This window comes from Mobula birostris, chromosome 6 (assembly GCF_030028105.1).
Source record: "Mobula birostris isolate sMobBir1 chromosome 6, sMobBir1.hap1, whole genome shotgun sequence".
In the NCBI taxonomy this organism is placed as follows: domain Eukaryota; kingdom Metazoa; phylum Chordata; class Chondrichthyes; order Myliobatiformes; family Myliobatidae; genus Mobula; species Mobula birostris.
The window spans coordinates 167,943,645-167,969,174 of NC_092375.1; the positions used below are offsets into that span (position 1 = coordinate 167,943,645).

The 25,530-nt window shown below is 36.7% G+C and overlaps 1 protein-coding gene across 7 annotated transcripts in view; it reads left to right on the forward strand.

The window, feature by feature from the left end:
* Nucleotides 1-20,787, forward strand: part of atf2 (activating transcription factor 2) — a 147,565-nt gene extending 126,778 nt beyond the window's left edge. For 3 of the 7 annotated variants that reach the window (XM_072261828.1, XM_072261826.1, XM_072261827.1), the window contains 3 exons: nt 6,250-6,450; nt 8,378-8,483; nt 18,410-20,786. In XM_072261828.1, the coding sequence (XP_072117929.1) occupies nt 6,250-6,450; nt 8,378-8,483; nt 18,410-18,645 (543 nt within the window). In that variant the 3' untranslated portion in view covers nt 18,646-20,786. Of the gene's footprint in view, nt 1-6,249; nt 6,451-8,377; nt 8,484-17,341; nt 17,432-18,409 lie in introns of all 7 variants that reach the window. The other 4 variants (XM_072261824.1, XM_072261825.1, XM_072261830.1 and 1 more) reach the window with 3 other exon arrangements.
* The last annotated feature ends 4,743 nt before the right edge of the window (nt 20,788-25,530 follow it).

Below are 25,530 nucleotides of genomic sequence, written 5' to 3' on the forward strand. Positions count from 1 at the left end.
TTTGCGCTATATATTGAACTGCTTGCCCAACTAATAAGACAGAGCGAAATCGTAAAAGGTATCAAGGTGGCAGGGATTGAACAGAAAGTGGCGTTATTCGCAGATGATGTTTTGGTCTATCTGAGTGAACCAGAAAAATCATTTATAGGATTGTTTACACTGTTGGATGACTTTGGGAAAATATCAGGTTATAAAATAAATGTAAAGAAAATGCAGGTTATGTCCCTAAATTATACACCATCCAAAAAATTGCAGGATACATACGATCTTAAGTGGGAAGCTAAATCATTAAAATATTTAGGAATAACCCTGCCGAAGGATCTTTCAACACTGTCACAGGTAAATTATGGGCCATTAATCTCAGAGATAAAAGCAGATATGCATAGATGGAATCTTATCCCCTTTTTAAGTTTAAATTCAAGGATAAATACTATAAAAATGAATATTCTTCCTCGGTTATTGTATCTTTTCTGTACTTTACCGGTGGAGGTGGATGATAATCAATTCAGGGAATGGAACAAATGGATTTCCTGCTTCATTTGGCAAGGAAAGAAACCTAGAATTCGATATAACACCTTACAGTTAGGGAAGGAAGGAGGAGGTATGGTTCTTCCTTGCCTGAGAAATTATTTTTATGCCTCACAGATAACCCCTCTGTTATATTGGTGTAATAGGGAATATAAGGCTAGATGAAAGGAAATAGAATTTGGATTAGTTGACAGTTTTCCTCTACAGGCCTCAATAGCTGACAAAGGATTGATGGCCCAGTTGGAAAAATTTAAAAACAGTTGGATAAATCTTACATTAAAAGTATGGCAGAAGGTGGTTAATTCATGTGGAATTAATAACATGTTAAAACTCTTTAGACGGTGTGCATATGATACCGAATTCCTTCCCAACAGAGGAGATAAAAGATTTGAGCTATGGATAAAGAAAGGTCTTACAACCTACCTCTCATTTATAGATAAAAGAGTATTACAAAGTTTCCAAATCCTGCAGGACAAACATGGCCTAGAACATAATGACTTTTTTAGGTACCTTCAAGTACGAAACTATGTTAACCAGAGTTGTAGATATACAGACCTATCAACAGTAGAATTAGAATTTTTCAAGATTCTGAATTCGGCTTGCAGTTCAATACCTAGTAAATCAGTTTCTCCAGTATATAATGCACTCTCCCATGCTAAAAATGTAAATACACTGTATATTAAAGAGAAGTGGGAGAAAGAAGCGGGGTTGGTACTTTCAGAGGAGGCTTGGGGGAAAATCTGCAACTTTCAATGGTCTTCGACTAATTCTTTGACTTGGAGAGAACATTGTTGGAAAAACATTATAAGATATTTCAAGACCCCATATCAGGAAAAATATAAAGATACAAACGTGACGTGTTGGAGAAGGTGCCGCTCCAAGGAGGCAAATCATTTTCATATTTTCTGGGATTGCCCTAAATTAAGTCTATATTGGGAAGGTATTCATAGAACATTAGTTAAGGTACTTAGGTCCCAGATACCTCTGAACTTTGAGACGCTCTATTTGGGGCATGTATTGTTTCTTGAACAGAAGGAAGGTATAAAGTTGCTGCAGGCCCTCTTAGCGGCAAGTAAGAAATCAATCACTAGAAAGTGGCTAAATCCAATACCACCTACATTAGAAGATTGGCACGAAATTATCTTGGAAATATTTAAAATGGAAAAGTTGACTTACTCCCTGAGAATTCAAAAAGAAAAATTTTATCAAATCTGGAATAAATGTATTGAATATATAACCCCAATGCGAGCAGACTTTAGATGACTCTCCTAATGATTTATACTGCTCTTCTCATCAACACAGTAATATTGCTAACGTAAGCACCCCTAGTCTAAATGTCTTTTTTTTTTTTGTTTTCTTTTGGAAAATAGAGAATTAACACAAGTAAAGGAAAAGATTTGGGAAAGGGATAAAAAATGAAAAAATTAAGTAAATAAGTGCATAGGGATTGGATAATTATGTCTGCGGGCAGGAGCAAGCATGAACAAATTAGGATATAAACACCTACACCTACACCTACATAGGCTTACATACAACATTTTGGACCAGTGGAAATGGTCCAGAAGAGTTATATGGAAACTACTATTACCATTTTTCTTAACAACTAATACCATTACTTAGCCTAATAGATTAGAATTACCACAGTACATAATTATCTATTTAGGTGTCTAATTTCCTTTCATATCATCTCAGTGTGTACTTAAGAATGTATAAATATAGTTTTATACATATAAAAAAATGGAAAAGGTTATATGTGTGAAAAAAGTACATGATATTTGTGAATTCCTTATCCAAATAAAAATAAAATTTTAAAAAAAAGAGAATAAATTTCACCTATATAATGGACACCGGAGGGGTAGGCAAAACAAATATTAGTCTGATTAAGGTTATTTATTCATTAACATTACTTAAAAACCCTAATATATTCATAACCTTCATAACCTAGACTTTCTCCATTATTTTTGTATTCAAATATAATTTGAAAGTTTTGGTCGGAGCAGCTGCAAGTACTCTTTCCTAACACTTTTCAACATTCTAGAGCAAATCCAACAATGTTCAGAGCCGCTTATATTTTGAGTGCCATTGACTTTTACTACTGGAATTTCATAGATTGAAGAAGACTAATATGATTTCTCTATGGATGACTTAACCAGTAGGTTTGGGTGGAGTGGGGAAAAGGAAGAAGAGAGAGAAAGGTTTTGTGTTATAATGGTATATGTGCCTTATTTACAGTTTTATAACCTACATGGTGAAAGGATTAAATCCTCTTCCCCAGGTTAATTAAGAAATCTAATTTTGTAAATCCCTAAAATGCTGGGGGGAAAACATGCAAGAAAATGAAACAATAGATTATTTTCTGAAACAAAGAATGAAGTTATTTGCTAAACCACTCTCATTATGACCAACTAAAAGCATAATGTGCTTAAAACCATTTCCTTTATTTCATTAGTACTGTTTTTTATTAACCTTTTTTCAAATTCCTTTTAAGATCTATTCTGGATTTTGCTTCTAGCATTGTATTTGATAGGATGTCTATCTCCCAAAACTATTTTCATGAAAATTCTTTTTTTTTTAAAAAATAAAATCTCTTTATTTACTATATCAGGAAATAACTTTCATTTATACACACTAGTTACATGGTTCTCTTTCCCAGTTCTCTTATAAACCCACTTTTAGTTTTGAATTGCTTCCCCTTAACCTTTTAATATAAAAGTCAGAATTTCTTTAGCCTCTCCTCGTAATATAATTTAAAAACATGCTATAGTTTATAACCCCCAACATGGATCTTTGTTATACAACAATCATTATATTTTACAATTGCCTGATTATAAAATGATACAATGTACATAGATACTATTCTGCTCATTGTCCATTTGCTGAGAAGATAAATAAAACCTGATGTGATTTGAACTCAAGAAAGGAGCTGATGTTGATAAGCTGATTACTGCTAATTATTGTTAAGTTGCCCAATAAAGATGCATGACAAGGCATCCTTTACCACTGAGACAAGAACACGTGCAAAAGATGTTATTAGCGGGATGAGCCCATCCCCTCAGTTTTGCTAACGTCAATTCATTGCATCCGTAAGTTTGAAAGACAGGTTGACTCACACTCCTATGGCTTAAAAGGGTGTTGGAATGAAGGAATTGGTAACAGAGGGACAAGTTTTATTGAAAGAAATTAGATGAAATTGGCCGGTTGGGAATGGCTTCTGGTGATGAGGATCATAAGTAATATGGTAAATCTGGTTTCATTGGTTTTTTCACATACTCAAAGTGCTATATGTCAGTTAGTTGGCCATTGTTAATTGCTTCTTGTTGGTATATGGCAAAAGAATAAAGTTGGTGGAAATATGAGAGAGAAAAGGTTGCTGGGAAATATGAGAGAGAAGTGGATGGGGGAATAAGATGCAGGATATTTAGACTGATGGGCTCGCTCCACGTGGAGCCAGTGTGAACATAGTCTGTATCAAATATGCTAAGGTACTCAAGGTTTTCAGTTGAGTAAACAACAGTATTAAGAAGGAAGGTGTGATAAAGGAATTAGCTCCTGAAGGAAAATCATCAAAGCATTGGGAGGTATTCAGGGAGGATGTAGAGAGGTTCATCTGAATTCTTTTCACGACTGAAGTCGGATCCTGAAAGCTCATAATTGTTTATACCACAAGATGATCCCCTTTGGATCGTAATCATTCCACTCCCATGCCAATCCTTTTAATATTTATAAGTCAATAACATGTAAGTTTATGCTTTTACATTTCTGCTTCTAGTTGAATGATCTTTAATTGATCTTTGCATGGCTTTATTCAGCATCTTCCCACTGTCTAAGATTAATGTACTGTATTTGAACACTAAGTTTCAGCCTCTTTAGTTCATTTAAATTTCTATTCTGTATTTTTGCATGAATCTAATTGAAACATGCTTGCATCATATTTTTAAGTATGATAGGATGAGTATTTTTACTTACATAGCAATAACTAATATTGCTAATACTTTTGGTCTTTTTGTTAACTTAAGAAATAAAATTAAGTTAAAGTCGCCATATATATGCCTTGCCTGTCATTATGCAAGAATAACTTAACCTTAGGGTATTTCGAACTCAAATCCCTTTGTGCCCAGTTACGTGTGAAGTTTAACAGGACTTTTACAGACAAAAACAGAAAATGTACAATTTTGTTTTCCTTTTTTGGCAACAATGAACTATGTTCTAATGCACAGTACAGTGCCATCTAGTGCAAATAAAAAACATTGGAAAGTAGAAGCAGATTAATTATTGTGTGGAGGTCAAAATAAAACCATTTGGATGGAATGGTGTATACTGGATTTGATTAAGTACAGTACTATACTATGAATATTATTATGTCCCCCGCGAGGTAGAAATTAGGTACTGTTAGTTTGATATAACATAGCAACTTTATGTCAAATGTTAAAATTTTCCCTTGACTCCTGTGTTAAATCGAGGTTGTCCTGTGTATTCAACTGTAAACGTAAGAATGTTGAAAAGTTGAGAATCAGAAAACTTGTTTCAGCACTGAACCAGACAACAGTTGACAGTGGCAATGAAAATTACATTGAGTACATGGAAAAACATTGTATTGAAACATGCTATTGTTAGCTGATTTTTCATCTATCATCATAGCTGCTGTGTGAACTACCAGTGATGACAAGAACTCTCTTTTTAACCCATCAAAATTTGTGGGCAGCATGGTAGCATAGCTGTTGGTGCAATTGCTTTACATAACTTGCAGTCATTGATCAGGGTTCGATTCCCATCACTGTCTATAACGTGTTCGTATGTTCTTCCCGTGACCGCATGGGTTTCCTTCCAGGTCCCAAAGACATAAGATTAGGGTTAGTGAGTTGTGGGCATGTTGTGTTGCCGTCAGATGTGTGGTAACTCGTGCAGGTAGCCCCAGCACAATCCTCGAGCTATGCTGGTCATTGACGCAATTCAACACACATGTGACAAATAAAGCTAATCTTGTTCTACCAGAAATTGTCAGTGGGCTGCTCACTTAGGTTCATGTTCCAGACTAGTACTTTCTCATCCAACATCTACATCAATGTATTTTCACTGAGGTTACTACAGTATTCTCGGACGGAAGAACTTGACTAATGTTGTCCGTCTTTATCACTTTCCTGAGGAATACTGAGGAAAAATGCACTCTACCTGAATCCATATGGAATCATAACTCAGCACCTGTGGAGAATAAAACTGATGAAAACTTGTTAAATATACTGGCTGTCTAAAATATAGATTTACAGAATTTATGCTAATCATGACCTTTGCAGTTTCAGAAATAAATGTTAATTTTATCAAGGGACGTATCTGGTCTTTATTGCTCAATTCTATATGAAGTTACCAATTAAGTCATAAACTGTTCCTTGTGTTGATATTTATGAACAGATTTTGCTTCTCAAAGGGGTCATATTTATGTTATAAGTAGCGGAATAAAATAAAATGTTACAACTAAAAAGCAGCTCCTGAAGTAAAGAAAAATTGATTTTCTGAATTCTTCAGCTTTCTAGAAGTTCTGTTTTTAATTATTATACCTGTCAATATCTTTTTCCCTGCAGGGTCCGTGTGAAAACTAATATTGAGAAGTGGATTTTCATTTAAATAAAAAAAAAATGAAAAAGTTGGAAAGTATTTGTTTAAAGAGTCTGATTTTCAAAAACAATGATTTTATAGTAAGCTGAATGAATGGTACTTTGATTATAGGGCTCCCCAGTCCAGCCTACCCATCCAAGCGGTGGTGGTAGAAGGCGGCGAGCAATGAATGAAGATCCAGACGAGAAGAGGCGGAAATTTTTAGAGCGTAACCGAGCAGCTGCTTCAAGATGCAGACAGAAGAGAAAGGTGTGGGTTCAGTCTCTTGAAAAGAAGGCAGAGGATCTCAGTTCAACAAACATACAACTACAGGTAGGCTGTAACATTTATTTCTATTACTGAAATTAACTAGCTCACTATAATATTATCACAATTATAATGTGAATTTCCATTTTCTACTCTTCCCCACTGGCATGTTGCTTTGAAAAGCCAATTTGTTGAACAGGGAATTGATACAAGCCTTAATAACAGTATGATTTCAGTTTCAAATGTTGAACAAATTGTTTGGTGCAAGCTCTCTTTATGTGGAGACTTGTAGGCTCCACTTGAACTGATATTAATGGATTTTCAAAAATGCATTAACATCTCAGTTCTCCTTTGTATCTTAGCCAGAAGCAAAGCCGTTAAGCATGCCACCCATTATGTCTTTTACTGAAAATTGAATGTCAAAAAAATAATTAAACTGTACTTTGTACGGATCCATTAATCAATCTTGAGGTTCTTTTATAATTCCTTAGCTGACATTCAAACACAGATGATTGGTGCAGTAGGTTATAATTAAGTATCATTGCTTTTACATTATTCTAAACTAGTTAAATACGTGTGGAAGGCACTCTTGGACATTGTTACAGTGCAGCATTCAATGGTTTGTGTTGCCTGGTCATTTATGTTTTATCAAGTTGTATGATAGCGATAGCAGCAAGATCTTGGGCTTTTGATTATTTCAATGTTATCATTTAATTGCAAATCCCAGATTCATATTCATTTGAAACTATAATTATCTTTGATCTTGAATAACATCTAATTGTTTAATTGAACTAAACCTAAGTGCTAAGTATCATTGATTCTTTGGTATTATTGGTATTTGAATTTATTCTTCCTTCTCTTTGTTCACATTCTACTTTTACTCCAACACATGTTCTTCGTTTTGCTTTTTTCTGAATGCACCCATATTGCATAATGCAAATGCTTCAGTCACTACCTTTTTTCTTTGGGTTATGTTTGATCCATTACTCCATCTCCTTATTAGAGAGAAAAATGTGGTTTTTTTTTACTACTTAACAAAAGATGCTATTTTTCACACGACATGCAGATGAGCAAAGAACGTAGAGCTTTCATACACATGCTCTTAGTGCCTGTTATGCTCTACTCACTGTGCTAAACACATGATCATTGTAGTAATAGAGAATAGCTGATAGGGATAAAGTAGAACCTTGTATAAAAATTTGTATGTTTCTAAAATTCTTTTTAATATTCTCAAAGGCCAAAGCATGGACCACTAAATAACATTTGGGTAGCAAAGGGCTCGTACATACCTTAGGAAGTCTACTCTTCTGCTAATCTATTTACTATTCCTTTGCATGTAGTTATTGGTCATTCAGGTGGTTAAAACTATACTTTGGCATATGGATTGTGCTACAGTTCAAATTCCCTTCAAACTAAAAAGTGAATTTAAATTTCAGTTAAATACAATGAAGCAAAACCATCAGTTATAACATGGAGCAAAAATCTATGCTGATCATCTTGCATATTTTTCCACTAAATAGTAATTTAATTCAAGCAAAATCCATACCTGTATATTGTATAATTACTATCTATGGTTACTGTTTCTGATCACAGTAGTTGGTTTGAGGCTTGCTGTAGAAGTATGGTGTAAAGATGTGTTTTCTAAATACCGCGCTGTTCAAAGGAGCTCATTAAGAAGATCGTTTCAAATCCTCCTGAATTTGAGATAAACATGGTGGGATTTTGACAGTACAGCTGACTTCATGGTATATTGTAACATTCAGAATAGATTGACTTTAGAATGGTTTGTGCAGGCAAAACCTTTAGACTCCAAATTAGAACAAGTTTCTCTGAGCTAAACTAGGAGACAAACCTGTTTACAATATAACTGCAGTTGAATAATGCCACATTCATCTACTTGGAGAAAGCTGAGAATATTCAAATCTTGCCCCCCTCTTGTGATGCCTGAGGTAGTGCTGATGCTTTTTTGTAAAAGTTTTTCTTTGTTCCTTAGAATGAAGTTACCCTGCTGAGAAATGAAGTGGCTCAGCTGAAGCAGCTACTTCTGGCTCATAAAGATTGCCCTGTAACAGCCATGCAGAAGAAATCTGGCTATCACAGTGAGTAATGTTCCATTACCTATATCCCCAGGCTATTGAAATGAAGCAGCTGAAATGAACCAAGTTGGCAGTTCCAAGGAAGTGTAGTTGGTATTTAAAGTAAAGTATAAGAAATTCCAAAAGGTTATTGTAGTGCATCTATAAATGCATGCCTCTGTAAATATTCATCTGTGTCTTGTAAAGTTTGGATGATGTTCATTTAGTCCACCAGTTATGAAAAAAGTTGCATTTAATTTTATCCTGAGAAATTGTTTTAATTTAACTATAGTTGCTATAAATTCCATTCTTTTTGTTTTCTCCTGTGCATGTTATGCACCAAGACAATCTTTTTAAATATCTGAAATGGCTCAGGATCTGGCTCTTTTTGCATTCCTGTTTTCTAAAATTAAAGTTAGATTGAATGTGTAGGACTAAACTCACTAATTGAATGAAATTGTTCAAGCTTGATCAGTCCATAAAGTTAGAATAAAACGATGCACTTCTTTCAAGATCACCATGGGGATTATACGTTTGTAGATATATTTTCAGTCATACTTCCTCCCATTTTACTTGAGAGACAGTTAAATATAGTAAAAGCTTTAGATTCAATAGTTTTTTTTAAAAAAACTGTACTAAAAGAAGTACTATTACATCTGATTCTGTATCCTGCCTCAAAACATCGACAATTTCTTTACCCATGGATGCAGCTTGATCTTTAAGTTCCTCCAGCAGTTTGTTTTAAACCCCAGAATCCAAGATCTGTAGTCTCTTCTGTCTATGGGTTCCAGGAATTTATATTGCAATGAAGTTTTTCATATTTTTGGATAATTTCAAACAAATATTATTTTGTTTCATGGTTAAGATTTGTTTAAGTTATTAAGAGCAGTATGTATTTCTTCCTTCTTCCCTTATTACTGGTTCATTACTATATTGCTTTGAGCGAGAATGAATTAATGGGGTCACAGAGCTTTTGTTTATGGCCTTTCAAATATGAGTATAGTTGTTGGCCCAGTGTTCCAGCAGACTGGAGTAAAATTTGGTGAGTCCAAACCTTTCCGTAACATTTTTATATGAATTTAGTTCATAATTAAAATTACAAACATGGGTTAAAATGATGTTATCATTAGAAACAACCATGTAGCATTTATCCATTTGATTCATTAGATTCCTTCAGGAAGGGAAGCTGGTTGTCCTTAACTAATCTGACCTTATATGCGCATCATTGCTGTTAGCTCACAGATCACCTCCGTGGGCGTGCTATGTTAGTGCCAGAAGCGTGGTGACATTTGCCCAACACAACCCTAGCTGATTTGATTTGAACCAAATTATGCATTCCATTGTATGTTTCAATATTTTGATGTTGCATGTCACAAATAAGGCTAATCTGTAGTCTTTAATATCCAATGTATCAAACTACTATATTGTTTAGTAAAACAAAACTTTGGTCTAACAATTTGGTTACACTGAAAGATCAAAATTAGACATGACAAAGGGTCCATTGGGCTGTCTTTATGTATAAAGTGCTATGTATGTCTAGAAAAGGCTTTACTCTGCCATGTAGGGATTTGTGACAGAGGTGGAGCAGCTCTCACCTAGACTTTTAACCATCAGCGTAGCATGATCATGTAGAATCATACCCAGAAGACAGGTTTTGATTCTTCTCCATCACCATCTCTGGCCACAGTCTCATCAAAGGGCAGAACAGACCCATCAGGGTATATATGAGTAGCTGGGTTAAAGAGCCCCAGAAAGCCTCAAAATTTACTTTGGCAATGTGGCAAGGAGATTTCATGCAAATGATCACCTACTTCCTATTGGACACCAAGTATAGGAAGTACAAATAGCAAGTGCACAGAACTCGGGCAGGGTAACTTCGAAGTGTGGTAAAGGTAAAATCATCACTAACAGTTTAAGCTCTGTTTCAGGCCTCCTGGTTTGCACCCACCAAGGATCCCACATACCTACCCCAGATTAAGACTGTGACTTGTACTGGACTCACAAATAAGACAAACCTTCTTAGTCTCAACCCTGAACACAATCAGCCAGTCACGGATCCATCTCTGTTTGGCTGCATTGGCTGCTGTGGCCACTGCATAATCCTGTTGAGATCAAGTTCTGTGGCCAAACTAAGGAAATTGTCCAGCCTAACATAGTCATCAGCATTTTGCTAACCTGGTAGATTAAGCACAGGACTAGCAGATCAGAATAAGTTAAGGCATTCATGCAATATTATGAACTATCAGCAGCAATAAAATTTTGTTTCATGATACTAGGGCTCAACATATCCCTCACTCTTTCTTCATCATCAAGGCAGATGGTGAACTTCGTTGCAATGAGCATCACACCAGGAACTGCACCAGAAGCTCCTGAAAATGATTGCCAACTTGATGCAGCTATGAAAAACAAATACTAAACTGAACCAAACAACTCTATGATTGTACCCAGATTGGATCAAAATGCTGGAGTTCTTCCAAGTTCAACCCTAATATAGGACGCAGATATGTAATGAACAGGCTGATCCATAAATATCCTAATCTACATTATGGTGCTGTACAGAAAATGACTGAAATGATATTGGCCATCTTCAGCCAGACAGTACATATTTGATGCTCCTTGCCTCATCCTGATACTCCCACCATCCACAATCAAATGTTTGACCAGTTTCATTCACTGCACATAATATCAGTATCAAGGGGACTGGACATTGTCAACACTGGCTGTACCTATAATTGTTCCAGTGCAGATGGCATATCTGCCTCTATTGAACAATGCGTAAACTTCATCAAACATGCACAGTCTAGAGAAAAATGTGTAAATATAACCTAGCCAATAGACTCATAGAGAAGTATAGCACCAGAACAAGCCGGTTGGCCCATCTAGTCCATGCCAAAACCACTTAAACTGCCTAATCCCACCAATAAAACACTTTTGCATAGTTTCAAATATCAGTGGGGTGATGAAAGGAACTGGCATCAGTGCTATTACATTGGCGTTGACACTAACAAATTACTCACCAGTGATTCCAATATGACTGCAGGACTCCAACCTTCATTTACAGTTTGATTTAAATATAAACAAAAGAGCTTAATTCCAAAGATGAGGTGTGCCTTTTACATTAGGGCAAAATTCAACTAAGTTTCGCACCATGGAGTTTAAGTGGAAGACATTAGGATGTGCACCCTTTAGTGGCTGCAGTTATGCATGGGGAACAGAAAAATATTTGTAGTTGTTGGAGGGCAATCATCTCAGCTTCAGATCTTCAGTCCAAGCATTCTTCCAGGTAACATTCTGGGCTTTACTGCTATAGCTGTTTCATCAATGACTTGCCCTCCATTCTGTTGTCAGTAGTGATTGGTTTGTTGATGAGTGTTCATTTCCATGCACAGTTCCTCTTGTGACAAGGTCATCTATGTTAGGATGTTTAACATAAAGGTCTTGGTTGATAAATGACAGGTAATATTCATACCACACAAAAGCCAACTAGTGGCCTTCTCCAAAAGAGTTCATCTAGCTTTGCTTGACATCGGCGTTATGTGGCATTACTGTAACTGAATCCTGTGCGTTTAGTATGCTGGGAATTTACAATTGATGTGAATCTGAGACAGACTTGCCACATAAATGCCATGGCTGTTGGAACAGGGTAGAGATTTGATATTTTGTGTCATTCTCTTCTGACTTTCCTACGCTCCTCCATCACCTGAACATCTCTGGTGATGTAATATGCTCCAATTGATTAGATGGATGCAGGGCAGTCAGAAAATTTGACACAATTAGTAATGTCCACATATTGATGCAGTTATAAAGAAGGCAAGACAGCAGCAGTATTTCTTTAGGAAATTGAGGAGATTTGGTATGACACAAAAAACACAAATTTCTACAAATGTACCATGGAGAACATTCTAACTGGCTGCGTCACCATCTGGTATGGGGAGCCCACTGCACAGGATCAAAGTTAGCTGCAGAGAGTTGTAAAATAGGCAAGCTCCATCATGGGCACTAGCATCCGTAGTATCCAGGACACCTTCAAGGGGCGATGTCTCAGAAAGGAGGCGTCCATCATTAAGGACCTCCACCACCTAGGACATGCCCTCTTCTCATTGCTACCATCAGGAAGGAGGTACGGAATCCTGAAGGCATGTAATCAATGATTCAGGAACAGCTCCTTCCATCCGATTTCATAATGGACATTGAACCCATGAACACTACCTTGCTACTTTTTTAAATTTCCTATTATTTTCTGCACTACTTATTTAATTTAACCAGATAATATAAATATAGACTTATTTTCAGTTTATTTTTTGCTTTCTGTTACCATGTATTGCATTGTACTGCTGCAGTGAAGTTAACAAATTTCACAGCATATGCCAGTGACAGTAAACCTGTACTGATTCCAATTCTTTCACCACCAGTGTACTTCAACTGCAGTGCAACTTATCTGCAGGATGCAACTGGAGAATGTTTCTTTGCAAGCACCTCCTAACCCATAACCTCCATCAAACAATAATGGACAGCAGGCACATGGAACCATTGCTATCTCTCTTTGACATAGATGCCACCAATCTACAAACCATTTCTCATTTCACGCACAGGTCACCTTCCCCTTATGGACTGCAGGAGTCCAGGTATAAAGGCTAACCATACAACACCATTTTATCAAAGCATCCAAGTGAATAGATAAAAATAATGCTTACCTGTCTGAATGAGTATATAAACTCACACAAATAGTAGCAATCAGATTAACCATTTCTGTATAAACCATATCAATCTGTTATGTAAACTTCATTTTCCACTAATACAGAATTTTGCAGCCATTTTGCACTTTGCAAAGATGAAGTTTTTCATTATCCATTATATGTAAATGTAGCCTAATTTTGTTTTTTTTTAATTAAAAAACATAATAAAATTCAAAACAAACAATTGGAGCATTGAAAGTGCCTTTATTCATTGAAGATTAATTTGAAAAGAAACAAGCTGGCAAAAAAACTATCCATCTCTCTAGATTTTATACACAAATTTTATCAGGTCCGGAGCTTAGTTCAGAGCCCTTTGATCTACAATCAGTTGAGTGGTTTCAGGATTTACAGTATAGCCTGGAGGTATGTTATACAAGAAAACTGCAGACCTTTGCTATTGACAGTGAATGCTATAGAGATTAGTCAGTCATTGCTACAACCTGACAGCTCTGCATGTGTTTTCTTATTGATGCGGATAGAGCCTTACACTGGCATGCATACTGTGCACATATTTTTCCCTAAATATAAACTGTCTTCCTGATGGGCAGCATAATGTTCAGATACCAAGTGCAACAACTGAACTGAGAAAAAATATAAATGTAAAAATATGTATTTTAAAACTTTTAACTATTCGGGTATTTGCCAAAGAACAATAGCAATGTAAAATAATAATACAATAGTCTAAGAAAATATGATGGGACTGGATTTATAGGTTAATTATAAGTGTATATTTGTGTGTTATGTTGTAATCATCTACACTGTGAATAATAACTTCTAAATTATAAAAGGCATATTAGGAAGCCTTGCATATATTTTCTTGACTATTGTAAATTCAAAACTTTCAAATTTTCAATTGGATGTTTGATATATTACTAAACATTATCCAGTAGACATTTTTATTAATCTGCTTTTTGGCTTGCATTAAGCACTTCTGGTTTTCATGAAAATATTAATTTAGTTTGCAAGAGAAGCGTGTCATTAGTTGAATTATGAGTTAGATATGGTATAGGTTTTTAGTTTTAAATCTGGATCCAATTAATTTTCTACAACTGTAGAACAGCTGGTGGCATTTAGACTCTAAACAGTGCTTATTCTCCTGTGTGTGCATCATTAGAATCAGGTACAGTAATCATCCATCGCTGCGAGTAGTTGGCAGTTGAACCTCAGATGAAGAAATCTTTGCTATAAATAAAAAGGTCTTCAGTGTTCCATTCATGTACTGATGGTCTACCATTTAAAAGGGAATTTTCTTATCAAAGCAAATTATCTTTATGAAGAATATAATTTATATATTTGATGCCACAGTCCAGCAAGCACCTATATTATACTGGTAAAATTGATATTCTGAGCAGCCTCTGGTCAATCCATGCACCTCCAGTAGAAGGCCACAAATGTAACCTGCCCATTTCATAATCCAACTGAGAACTAGCTATATGTTTCTTGATATTTTCAGGTGGATTCAAGTACTAAGTTACTGTTCTATTAAAACAGCAAGCTTTACCACTCAGTGCTACTCTGGGGAAAATTTCTGTAATCTCTAAAGAAACAACATAATGTGCCGTGTTGTTACAATTATCATGCATGGTAGTCCTACATTGCGTCGTGATGTGAGGATGCTTTTCTAAAACCACAGGCAGCTGAAAAATTTTTTTGGTAGTAACCAGTTTCACTTTTCACAAAGTACTTAGCTGGAGGGACATAGTGTACTGATCATGATCTTCCATCTTGAAGTAAAATACTATAATGTTTTGATTTTTACATTTAACATTTTGATTATTTGAATTTTTCTAAGAGTTGGTATTTATTGGCTTAGTCAACCTCCTAACCGATAAATAGTCAAGAGGGCTGAGTTTAAACCACTACTGCAGCGAAGGAATACAAAGCAGTTAACTAAATAAATATAGAATAAATAACACCTCAGCTTCCTTATCAACTTTCCACTATTACAAAATCTGATCTCCAACTACTTGGACTCACTTCACATTAATACCAAGAGAAAGCTGAAATAACACCCACAAAATGCTGGAGGAACTCAGCAGATCAGGCAACATCTGTGGAAAAGAGCATACAGTCGATGTTTCTATCTGAGGCCCTTCTTCAGAACTGAGAGGGAAGGGGTGAGATGCCTGAATTAAAAGGTGGAGGGAGGGATAAGAGGCTAGCTGGAAGGTGATAGGTGAAGCTAGGTGAGTGAAAAATGTTAAGGGCTGGAGGAAAAAAAAGAACCTGATAGAAGGAGAGATTTGACAATAGGGTCATGGGAAGGAGGAGGGAACCGAGGGGAAGAAATAGGCAGATGAGCGGTAGAAGGTCAGAGTGGGGAGTGGGGAATGGGGTGGGGGGAAGGATTTTTGTTCACTGGAAGGAGAAATCGATATTCATGCCATCAGGTTGGAGGGTACCCAGATGGAATATGAGGTGTTGCTCTTTCACCCTGAAGGTGGCCTCATCTTGGTACAAGAGGTGGCCATGGATCAACACATCAGAATGGGAGTGGGAATTAAAATGTTTGGCCACTGAGAAGTCCCACTTGTGGCAGATGGTGCAGAAGTGCTCGACACAGTGCTCCCCCAGTTTACGATGGGTCTCACCAATGTAACTGAGGTCATATCGGGGTCACCTGCCACAACAGATTCACAGGTGAAGTGCTGCCTCACCCAGAAGGACTGTTTGAGGCCCTGAATGGAGGTGAGGGTGAAGGTGTATGGGCAGGTGTAGCACTTAGGCCATCTCCGTGGATAAGTGCCTGAAGGGAGATTAATGGAGAGGGACGAATTAATGGACAAGGGAATCGCAGAGGGAGGGAGGTAAAGATATGCTTATTTGTCAGGTCTCTTTGGAGTTGGTGGAAGTTGCAGGGGATAATATGTTGGATGTGGAGGCTGATGGGATAGTAGGCAAGGACAAGAGGGACTCGTCACTGTAATGATGGCCAGAAGATGGGGTGAGTGCAGGGGTGCAGGAAATGGAGGAGATGCGAGTGAGAGCAGCATCAATAGTAGAGCGAGGGAAACCCTGTCCTTTAAAGAAGGAGGACATCTCGGATGTCCTGGATTGGATCCTGAGAACAGATGTGGCAGAGGTGGGGTGGGAAGAAGTATAGTTGAGATAAATATTGGAATCAGTAGTGAGAGCTGAGCACACTTAAAGCAATGGCCTCCAACAATAGTGGCAGCATAGTGCTGAACTCATGCTTCAGAGCAAGGCATGCTTCTAACTCTACCACACAATTACAACACAAGCACCTACCTGCAAAAAAGGAGAATTGCCTTGTATGTCCTGTTCACAACAGGCAGCACAAATTCATCCAATTAATGCCATCTGTCCACCTAATCAATAGTTGTGATGAAAGCGATTGTCTACAATAACCAAACTGCTCTTTTTGAATATGACAGGATCATAGCTCCTGACCTCAGTGCAGTTTTGGGTTAAACATGGATAGAAGGTCTAAATGCCTTAAACATACCAGCATTTGTCCAAGTGTGGCATGAAGGAGAATGCCTCTATTAGCTAGCATCGTACTCAGTACAAATTAAGTCGATCAATCCTTTGTATACCCAGACATTACTGCAAAAGATCATCAAGACTATTCCTGTTGTTTCATCAGTGACCTTCCTTCCATCATAATGTCAGCTAAGATGTTCACCACTGAATGTATAGTATTTCAGCTTTATTTACAACTCTTTAGATGATGATCACAAGCAGAAAAACATGTTTGATATTCAGGCTTGGCAAGTAAACAATATGTAACTTCATTCCAGAAATGTTATTTCTGTAACAAAAGAGTCTTATCATATCAAGAAAATCTACCAAAGCTAGTATTTTAATTACACAATTAACCAAAAATATTACTGCACCAACTGCATAAATATTCTGACTAAAAGTTCCTGTGCTGAGTGACTTTGGTTTAATCCCCAAAGCTTTCCCACATTCATAAAGTAGGAAATGTGATAGAGTATTTTCCACTTGCTTGAAAGAGTGCCACAACAAACCTCAGGAAATATATATTGAATTAAAGTGCAAAGAGGTAGCAAAAGAAAAGAAAACAAAAATACTGAGGTAGTGTTCATGGGTTCATTGGCCATTCAGAAATCTGATGGTGGAGGTGAAGAGGCTGTTCCTGAACTGTTGAATGTGTGTCTTCAGGCTCCTGTACCACCTCCTTGATGGTAGCAATGAGAAGACGGCATACCCTGAGTGATGGGGATCCTTAATGATGGATGCCGCCATTTTGAGGTATCACCTTTTGAAGATATCCTTGATGCTGGGGAGACTAGTGTCCATGATAGAGATTACTTAATTTACAACTTCCTGCAGCTTTTTCCTGAACCTGTTTAGTGCTCCCCACCCCGCACACCAAATAGTGATGCAACTACTTAGAAAGCTCTCCACGGTACATCCATCGAAATTTGTGAGTGTCATTGGTGACATCCCCATCTTCCTCAAAATCCTAATTAAATATAGCTGCTGCTGTGCCTTCCTGTATTAATATTATAATGAACCCACAATAGATCTTCAGAGGTGTTGACACCCAGGAACTTGAAATTGCTCACCCTTTCCACTGCTGATCCCTCGGTGAGGACTGGTGCGTGTTCTCTTGACTCCCCTTACTGAAGTCCGTAATCAGTTCCTTGGTCTTACAGACATTGAGTACAAGGCTATTGTTGCAACACCACTCTACTAGCTGATTTATCTCACTCCTGTACGCTTCCTCATCACCATCTGAAATTGTGCCAACAATAGCTGTGTCATTAGCAAATTTATAGATGGAGTTTGAGCTGTACCTAGCCACACTCTTGAGGGTGTAGAAGAGAGTAGAGCAGTGGGTTAAGCACACATCCTGCGGTGCAACAGTGTTGATCAAAACCTCCCAAACACCATGCGTTGGACAATGAATGCTGGCTTTGCCAACAATATCCACAACTCATGAGTGAATTAAAACATTGGATGACAGTACCTTCTATCAGTGTGAATATTTTAAAGTGTAGTTTTTGCATAACATGATAAATGTTTCATTGAAATTACTTGTTTGGGAATAAAGAGCACATTGACTTGTTGTTAGTAAATGACACAAGTAAGACATGCATTGGTATCTAAAGTTATTTTGACACAGTCTATTTGTCTGCTAAGTAATTACTGTCATACTGTAAAAGTAATTGTTTGTAGCTGTTTAACAATTCTATGTAACAAATTCTGTGGTCTATTTTTCATCAGATGCTGAAAAGGATGAGAGTTCTATAGATAGTCCACTACCCAGCAGCCCACAAACCCACGTCATCCAGCATAGTTCCATCAGCACTTCAAATGGCATAAGTTCAACAGCAATGGCAGAGGCCGTTGCTACATCAGTCCTTACCCAGATGGCAGACCAGAGTTCGGAGATGAACCTACCCGTCCAGTCCCATGTTGCAATTGCTCCTTCATCTCAGTCTCAGCCTTCAGGAAGTTGATTGGATAAGTGTACTAATGAAGTCCACGGATGCTGTCTCAACAGTGACTGTAAAATGGGAATTTGAGAACTGGGAGGACCAAATCTCCAAAGTAATGCTATACTTCAAGTTTAGTTGCTTTTATTAGTTGTATTTCAGAAATGGCTACAGCAGTATAAGCAAGCACTTAACTTCAACCATGAAAACAAACGTTTAGACATTATTCTATTGTCTACAAATGCATTTGGTGTTTTTTTTTGTTTTCTACAACTAAAAGTTCACTTGAGTGTTTTTTTCTGTCTGATTTTATGGCTATGGAATAGGCAGTGAAAGAGTTGTTGAGCAGTGAAATGACTTTTAAAAGGTCACTGTCCTGAGGATGTGGAAGAACGCTGAATTTTTATTTTATATTTTATATCACTATATAGACTCACTTGATCTATACCACTGCTTTTATAAGTCCAAGAAAAGCTGCCTCCAAACTGCAAAAGGTTCCCTTAACATTGGAGTGAGTTAAATTTCCAATATATCTTTGCAGATATTGTTACCACAAAATAAAATTCTCACTTAGTCTGACAAAGCTTATTACCATATAAAGAGTGAATATTCATTACTTATAAATTCTTACACCTGAGCAAGCCCCTGAAGGAATTTTATTTGCAGAACTAACAACACATTTATTCTCTGCCTTTTCTAATTTGCACATTGTGAGGGAATGAAAGGATGTTCATTTTTGTTCGTAGTTTTGTTTTATGTCACTCTTAAAAAGATGTAGCCAGTGCATTTAGTAAACTTTATTTTAACCTTTTGCCTGAAAAACTCAGCAACTATGTTGCATATCATGTTAATGACGATGATGCAGATATCACTGGTCTATAACTTAGACCAATAGTTCTGTGAATGTTGCCTTTAAATGTCATAATGACTTTTGGTGGAATCCTATTTAAAATGATTGTGTATACAAATAATGAATATTGATTATTAACATTCCTTGTGCAATTTGATTGTTACTGATGAGATGGATTGTATATTATCTTTCTCTCATCAAAACTTCTGTGAAATAGTTGATTTTAAATGTGCCATGAATACTGTAGTGACTTCTTGGTTATACTTGGATAAATAGTTTTAAACAGGAGAAGCAAAAACAAATGATGAGAATCTGATGCTCTGATATTGACAATGCAGAAGTAAAGGGAAAAAAGAGGCGATAGAATAATGTATTCAGACAAAGGAACATCACAAGTTCAATGGTGTCTCCATATTTGCTAATTATGGTGCAACAAGGAGTCATGGGTGGCAAAATTATCAGGACCGGGAATGTAACTCATCCAGTGCATCTTTATAATTCTTCTAGTTTATAATTGTGTAATTTACCAGGTTAGAAAGTAGGACATGAGGCAGGTTGTTCAATAGAATTGCTTGGGACCTTAAAAGGGAAACTTCTCAACATATAGTGATAGACTAATACTGTGTGATGAATAACAGTTACACTATTCTACAGAATCCATGTCATAAACTTACTTGTTTTACAGACTGTATCTGTAGACAGAATTTGTGTCTTTATCTTCCTGGTTGCAAGCTTCCATTTCTACAGAGGTAGCTTGAGGTGTACTCTTCCTCTTTGTGCAATTTGCATGAATAAGTTCTCTGAGAGAATAATTTATCTACAAGAACATGTCAATAAACTGTTTTTAAGTGCAGAAAAACAATAACATCTTTATTTCAAAATGCCATTTATATTTCTAAGTGGTTGTTGGAGATATTGGGAGTATGTCCTTTAGTGCTGCCATCTGCCAAAAGATGTTTGAGGAGCAGAATATAACCTTCCATCCTTTGAAATTCAAGCTTTATCATATTGTCACCGTTAAAGCTACAAAATATTTCGGCATTTAAAGCTACATGGATCTGTTTTAATGCTTTTCAATGTTATATAATCAATTTGATTTTAAAATAAATAAATAATTTTCCCATGTTAAAAACGTCCAATATCTATAATATTGATACTCTGCATTCAGAATCAATGTATACTAGTTGTTTAAACTGTTGATAGTAGTTTACATTGCTTGAATGCCACTCCAATACCAAGTGCAGAACTATGTAAATTAATATTTTCTAAAGCAAATTTATTAAAGTTCTTTAAAACTTAATATATTTCCTGAAACTATATTCTGTTTCATGCCATGTTCAACATAAATCACTTTTGTAATCAGTAATATCTGTTCTTAATTCTGACTGTATTTTTTAATAATGAATATAACAAGTTCACTTTGAATTTCAAGACATTAGTGACTAATTAGGTAATGAAACTCATTTTTCCTGACTACAAGATAATATTGTTATGCCATTAATTGCATTTTACTTTTTAAAAAATCCTGAATGCAGTGGTAAGACTTCCACTGTACCTCAACTATTTAAAGAATATAAATTCAATGTATTCATTGTTTTTTAAGAGTACTTTGAATTCATTAGTTAACCACATCTTTCTCCACTATGTATCCTTGCTTGGTTTCAATCTTACCCATAAAATTAGCAGCAGAGTATTTTCAGCAAATACTTCTCTCTCTATCCTCACTCTGTTATCCTTGTTATCAACGTGGATCTGTTCTTTGCCCTCCTAAATGCTGCCTCTGTATAACATTATCTACTTTGTAATAACGCCCATCTCTACCTCTTCACTATCTCCCTCAATTTTTACTGCCTTTGTTACCAGACCCATTCTCAAGGGGGCTAAACAAAGATTGAAATAAAAGTCACTGTTATCAAGTGATGGAATGCATACTCATAACTCCTAGCCTTGCCAAGGGGTTTAGTTTAATCACAATATCAGCATCCTTTATAATCCTACTCGAGGATGCAACAGAGCAATCACCTCCTCCTAATCTGAGCCTATTACCACCCTTCTGCATCACACTCCTACCTCCAGCTCCCTACACTGGTGCTTGTGTTAGCCTTCTCACATTCATGTCTTTGTTAACCACCCAATGTTGGGATCCTTTTGATCAAATTTGATTGTTTTATTACAACTCTCTGAATTTTTTTGGAAAGTATTCAATTCAAAACCTATATAAATTCTGGTAGTTGCTTTGATTACCTTTATTCTTGTCTATTCTTATGCTCTTTTAATATTGGCAGCCGTGTTTTGAAAGTTTTTCCAAAACTCTGGTAGCTGAATAAACTCTTCTTGGGCTTCAAGCCAAGTGCAGGTATCAATTCTAACCAACGTTTTGATGACAGACTCTGTCATCTTCATTGAGAATGATGCCTGGGCATGTCTAGTCTGGTGGTATTTATAACACTCATCACTCCTGATTGGTTGGACCTCATTCTGCCAGGTTTCCACTGTCCCATCTTGTTTACAGTTGAATTCCAGTTCTTACTTAGAGCGAAACCTTCATCTTTGTTAAAATTCTTTTCCTCTAGTTTTATTTCAATGGCTTTCTTCACAAGGCGGTCCCAAAAGCCATTGGCACAGCACAGTAGTTTTGTGCCGTTGAAGTCAGTCCTGTGGCTATTGCGAATGCAATGTTCTGCTACTGCTGATTTCTGTGGGCAACCCAAACAGATACATCTCTTGTTCTCCTTAATGCAGGTTTCCACTGTGCTGGTAGCTGTTGTAATATTAACAACAATCTCATTCGTCCATTATTGCTTTCTCATTTGTTTACTCAGCTCCCAGTTACTAAATATCTCCTGTTTAAATTTTCTTCTTTGTTCTTAAATTTTTTCAGGGTTATATGCAAGCTGTGATTTCCCCATATGGGCTCTTCACCACTAAATCTACTTAATTCTCACTTAGATAGCATTCATCTCTGTCTCTGCTTCACCATCAAGAGCTTTCGTGTAAATTGAGGAGTTGTGGGGGCACTTGGGAGGAAATAGTAAATTGTTCTCAGGACCTGTTTTTCCATATGTCAGAGCAGATGAGTATTATGTAGAAGAAAAATGAGCAACATTTACAGGAAGGGTTAACAGAATTCAAACCACAATTTTTCAGTACTTCATGCAAGATTTTTTCTTTAAACAAGTCCACAGTCATTATGATAACAAAGGAGAGCAAATTAGGTTGACTGACTGTAGATCAATTGTGTGTGAACCTCCATCCGAATAATACCCAGAACTTCCTCTGTAACACTATGACTGAAGATTGCCATTTATGTGTCAAATGCCTATCAAAAGTTGACAATGAGGCAGCAACCCCCACCAAAATTGCTGATATAATTACTATTTTTATATAATGAATGAGAATGCAGAAATACTGATTAACCAGTGGCATTCAGTACGATTTATTAATCATATTTGGTTTTGGATAAATCAAGCTAACACTATAGATTCAATGTTTAGTAACACAATGCCAGAGGCTCAATGGAAAACAATGCATGATTCGGCAATAAGCAGAAACATACACTACAAAAACACTAAACAGATGAAATGTAAAACTCAATGAATGGGTATTATTTAGATTAGAGGAGGGCTGGAAATGATGCATACTTGGTAATGTGTGCACATTCGCATATATTATAAACTTAATCAGGGATATATGAACTATAAATGAACATTTTATTGATACAGGTATTGTAAGAGATGAGGAAGACATAGATAGTTCAGTTGACTATCAACTGAGCATCAGGTAATATAATTTGGGGGAAACAAGAAATGTGAATATACTTGATTTAAAGATGTTGACATTACAGTACCTAAAAATCTGATTCCAAAGCCAAAGTCGAGTTTATTATCATATGCACATGTGATGTATACAGGTACAATGAAAACCTTACTTGCAGAAGCATCATTCACAAGATAAACAAATTACATTTTTTTTTACAAGAAAACACAAGAACAAAATAAGAAGTCAATTCTAGTGCAAACTGATGGAAGTGTTCATAGTGTTGCTAAACTATGTGATCAGGGTTTGGTCGTTAGTTTGAGTGGTTGGAGGATAGTAGCTGTTCTTGAACCTGGTGATGCGGGCCTTAAGGCTTCTGTACCTCCTGCTCGATGACAGCTGCATAAAGATGGCATGGTCTGAGGGGTGATGATCTTTGATAAAAGATATTGCCTTCGTAAGGCAGTGCTTCTTGTAGATATTACCAGTGGTGAGGTGGGTGTGTCTGTGATGTATTGGGCAGGGTTCACTTCTCTGTAGCTCTGTGTTCTTGTGTATTTGACTTGCTTTACCAGACCATGATGCAGTGAGTCAGGATACTTCAATAAATTTTAAAAACTATAATTTTTTATAAAACAGGTTTATAAAGTACAAGTATGAAAAACTGATGGTAATTTATTTCAAAATAATAGTAGATCCATTTTGTATATTAGTTTTGAGAAACCAGTATAAGGAGGCTGTGAAAATCATTTGTGACACATTCACCAGGATGAAGGCCGGAATGAGAACGATTTGGTTACAAGGTCTCAAATACTAACACATTTTCAGCAAGGAAAGGAAGCTTAAAAAAAGATCTGGTAAAACATTTCAAAGTAATGTAAGATTTTGATGAGCATGAAAGATATTTACATTGGTTGTTGAATCAGTAATGAGGAACTATCAATTAAAAATATTCACTAAGGGAATATGTAATTTTTTTTTTACATGGAGAGCCCTTCCAGCACAGTACACTGAGAGTAGCGGACAGAGATAGAGAGACAACTGTGTCTTTCAAAGAAGGCTGAGGGAAGAGACATGGAAGTCAGATTACTCACAAATTTCTCAGCAAAGAACCAGCAAAACTCAGGTGATTTTTTAAAATGTAATTCTTATCAGGACAAACCAATGGTAAGAATCCTGCAATTTTTCCAAAGGGAATCATGGTATTCAGTTGACTTACAGGCAACACAAATCATAGATACATTCTGTTTATCATGTCCACTTCAGTGCTCAAGTCTGCAGCTGAATCTGCTTGAACCTTGTTTTCTACAATTCTAAATTGGTTAATGATTGTCACGTACTGAGGTACAGTGAAAAACTGGTCTTGCATCCTATACAATTAATTACAACAGTGTGTTGTGGTAGTGGTAGTTGTCCATCATGTCCAATGATGCCAGGAAACCTGTGCAGGAGAGATTTTAAAGTGGAAAAGCCATTGCACTAGGGCAGTTCCACTCTTGACCTCGGAAGTTCAGGTTCAGTGGTATGAACAAGCATCACACGTTGGGGTCTTGGTTGCAGTGGATGACATAGAAACATAGAAAACCTACAGCACAATACAGGCCCTTCGGCCCACAAAGTTGTGCCCAACATGTCCCTACCTTAGAAATTAATAGGCTTACCCATAGCCCTTTATTTTTCTAAGCTCCATGTACCCATCCAAAAGTCTCTTAAAAGACCCTATCGTATCCACCTCCACCACCGTTGCCAGCAGCCCATTCCACGCACTCACCACTCTTTGAGTAAAAAAGTTACCCCTGACATCTCCTCTGTACCTACTCCCCAGGACCTTAAACCTGTGTCCTCTTGTGGCAACCATTTCAACCCTGGGAAAAAGCCTCTGACTATCCACACGATCAATGCCTCTCATCATCTTATACACCTCTATCAGGTCTCCTCTCATCCTCCATCACTCCAAGGAGAAAAGGCCGAGTTCACTCAACCTATTCTCATAAGGTATGCTCCCCAGTCCAGGCAACATGGCTCTGCAGCCTGAAGTAATTAACGACACAGTGGTAAGTTGAACTGAACTGAGCTGGATTGAACATTCCTAGACTGTTTCAATGACTCTGTGGTTTGACATCTTATATTCTGTGTTTTTTGCCATTTGCACAATTTGTTCCTTTTTTTGCAAGTTGGGTTGATATTTTCTTTGAACAGGTTCCATCGTGTTTCTTGTGTCTGCAGGGAAAACAATCTCAGGGATTGTATACTGTATATATACTTTGATAATAAATGTACTGGGAACTTTAACTTTTGCTATT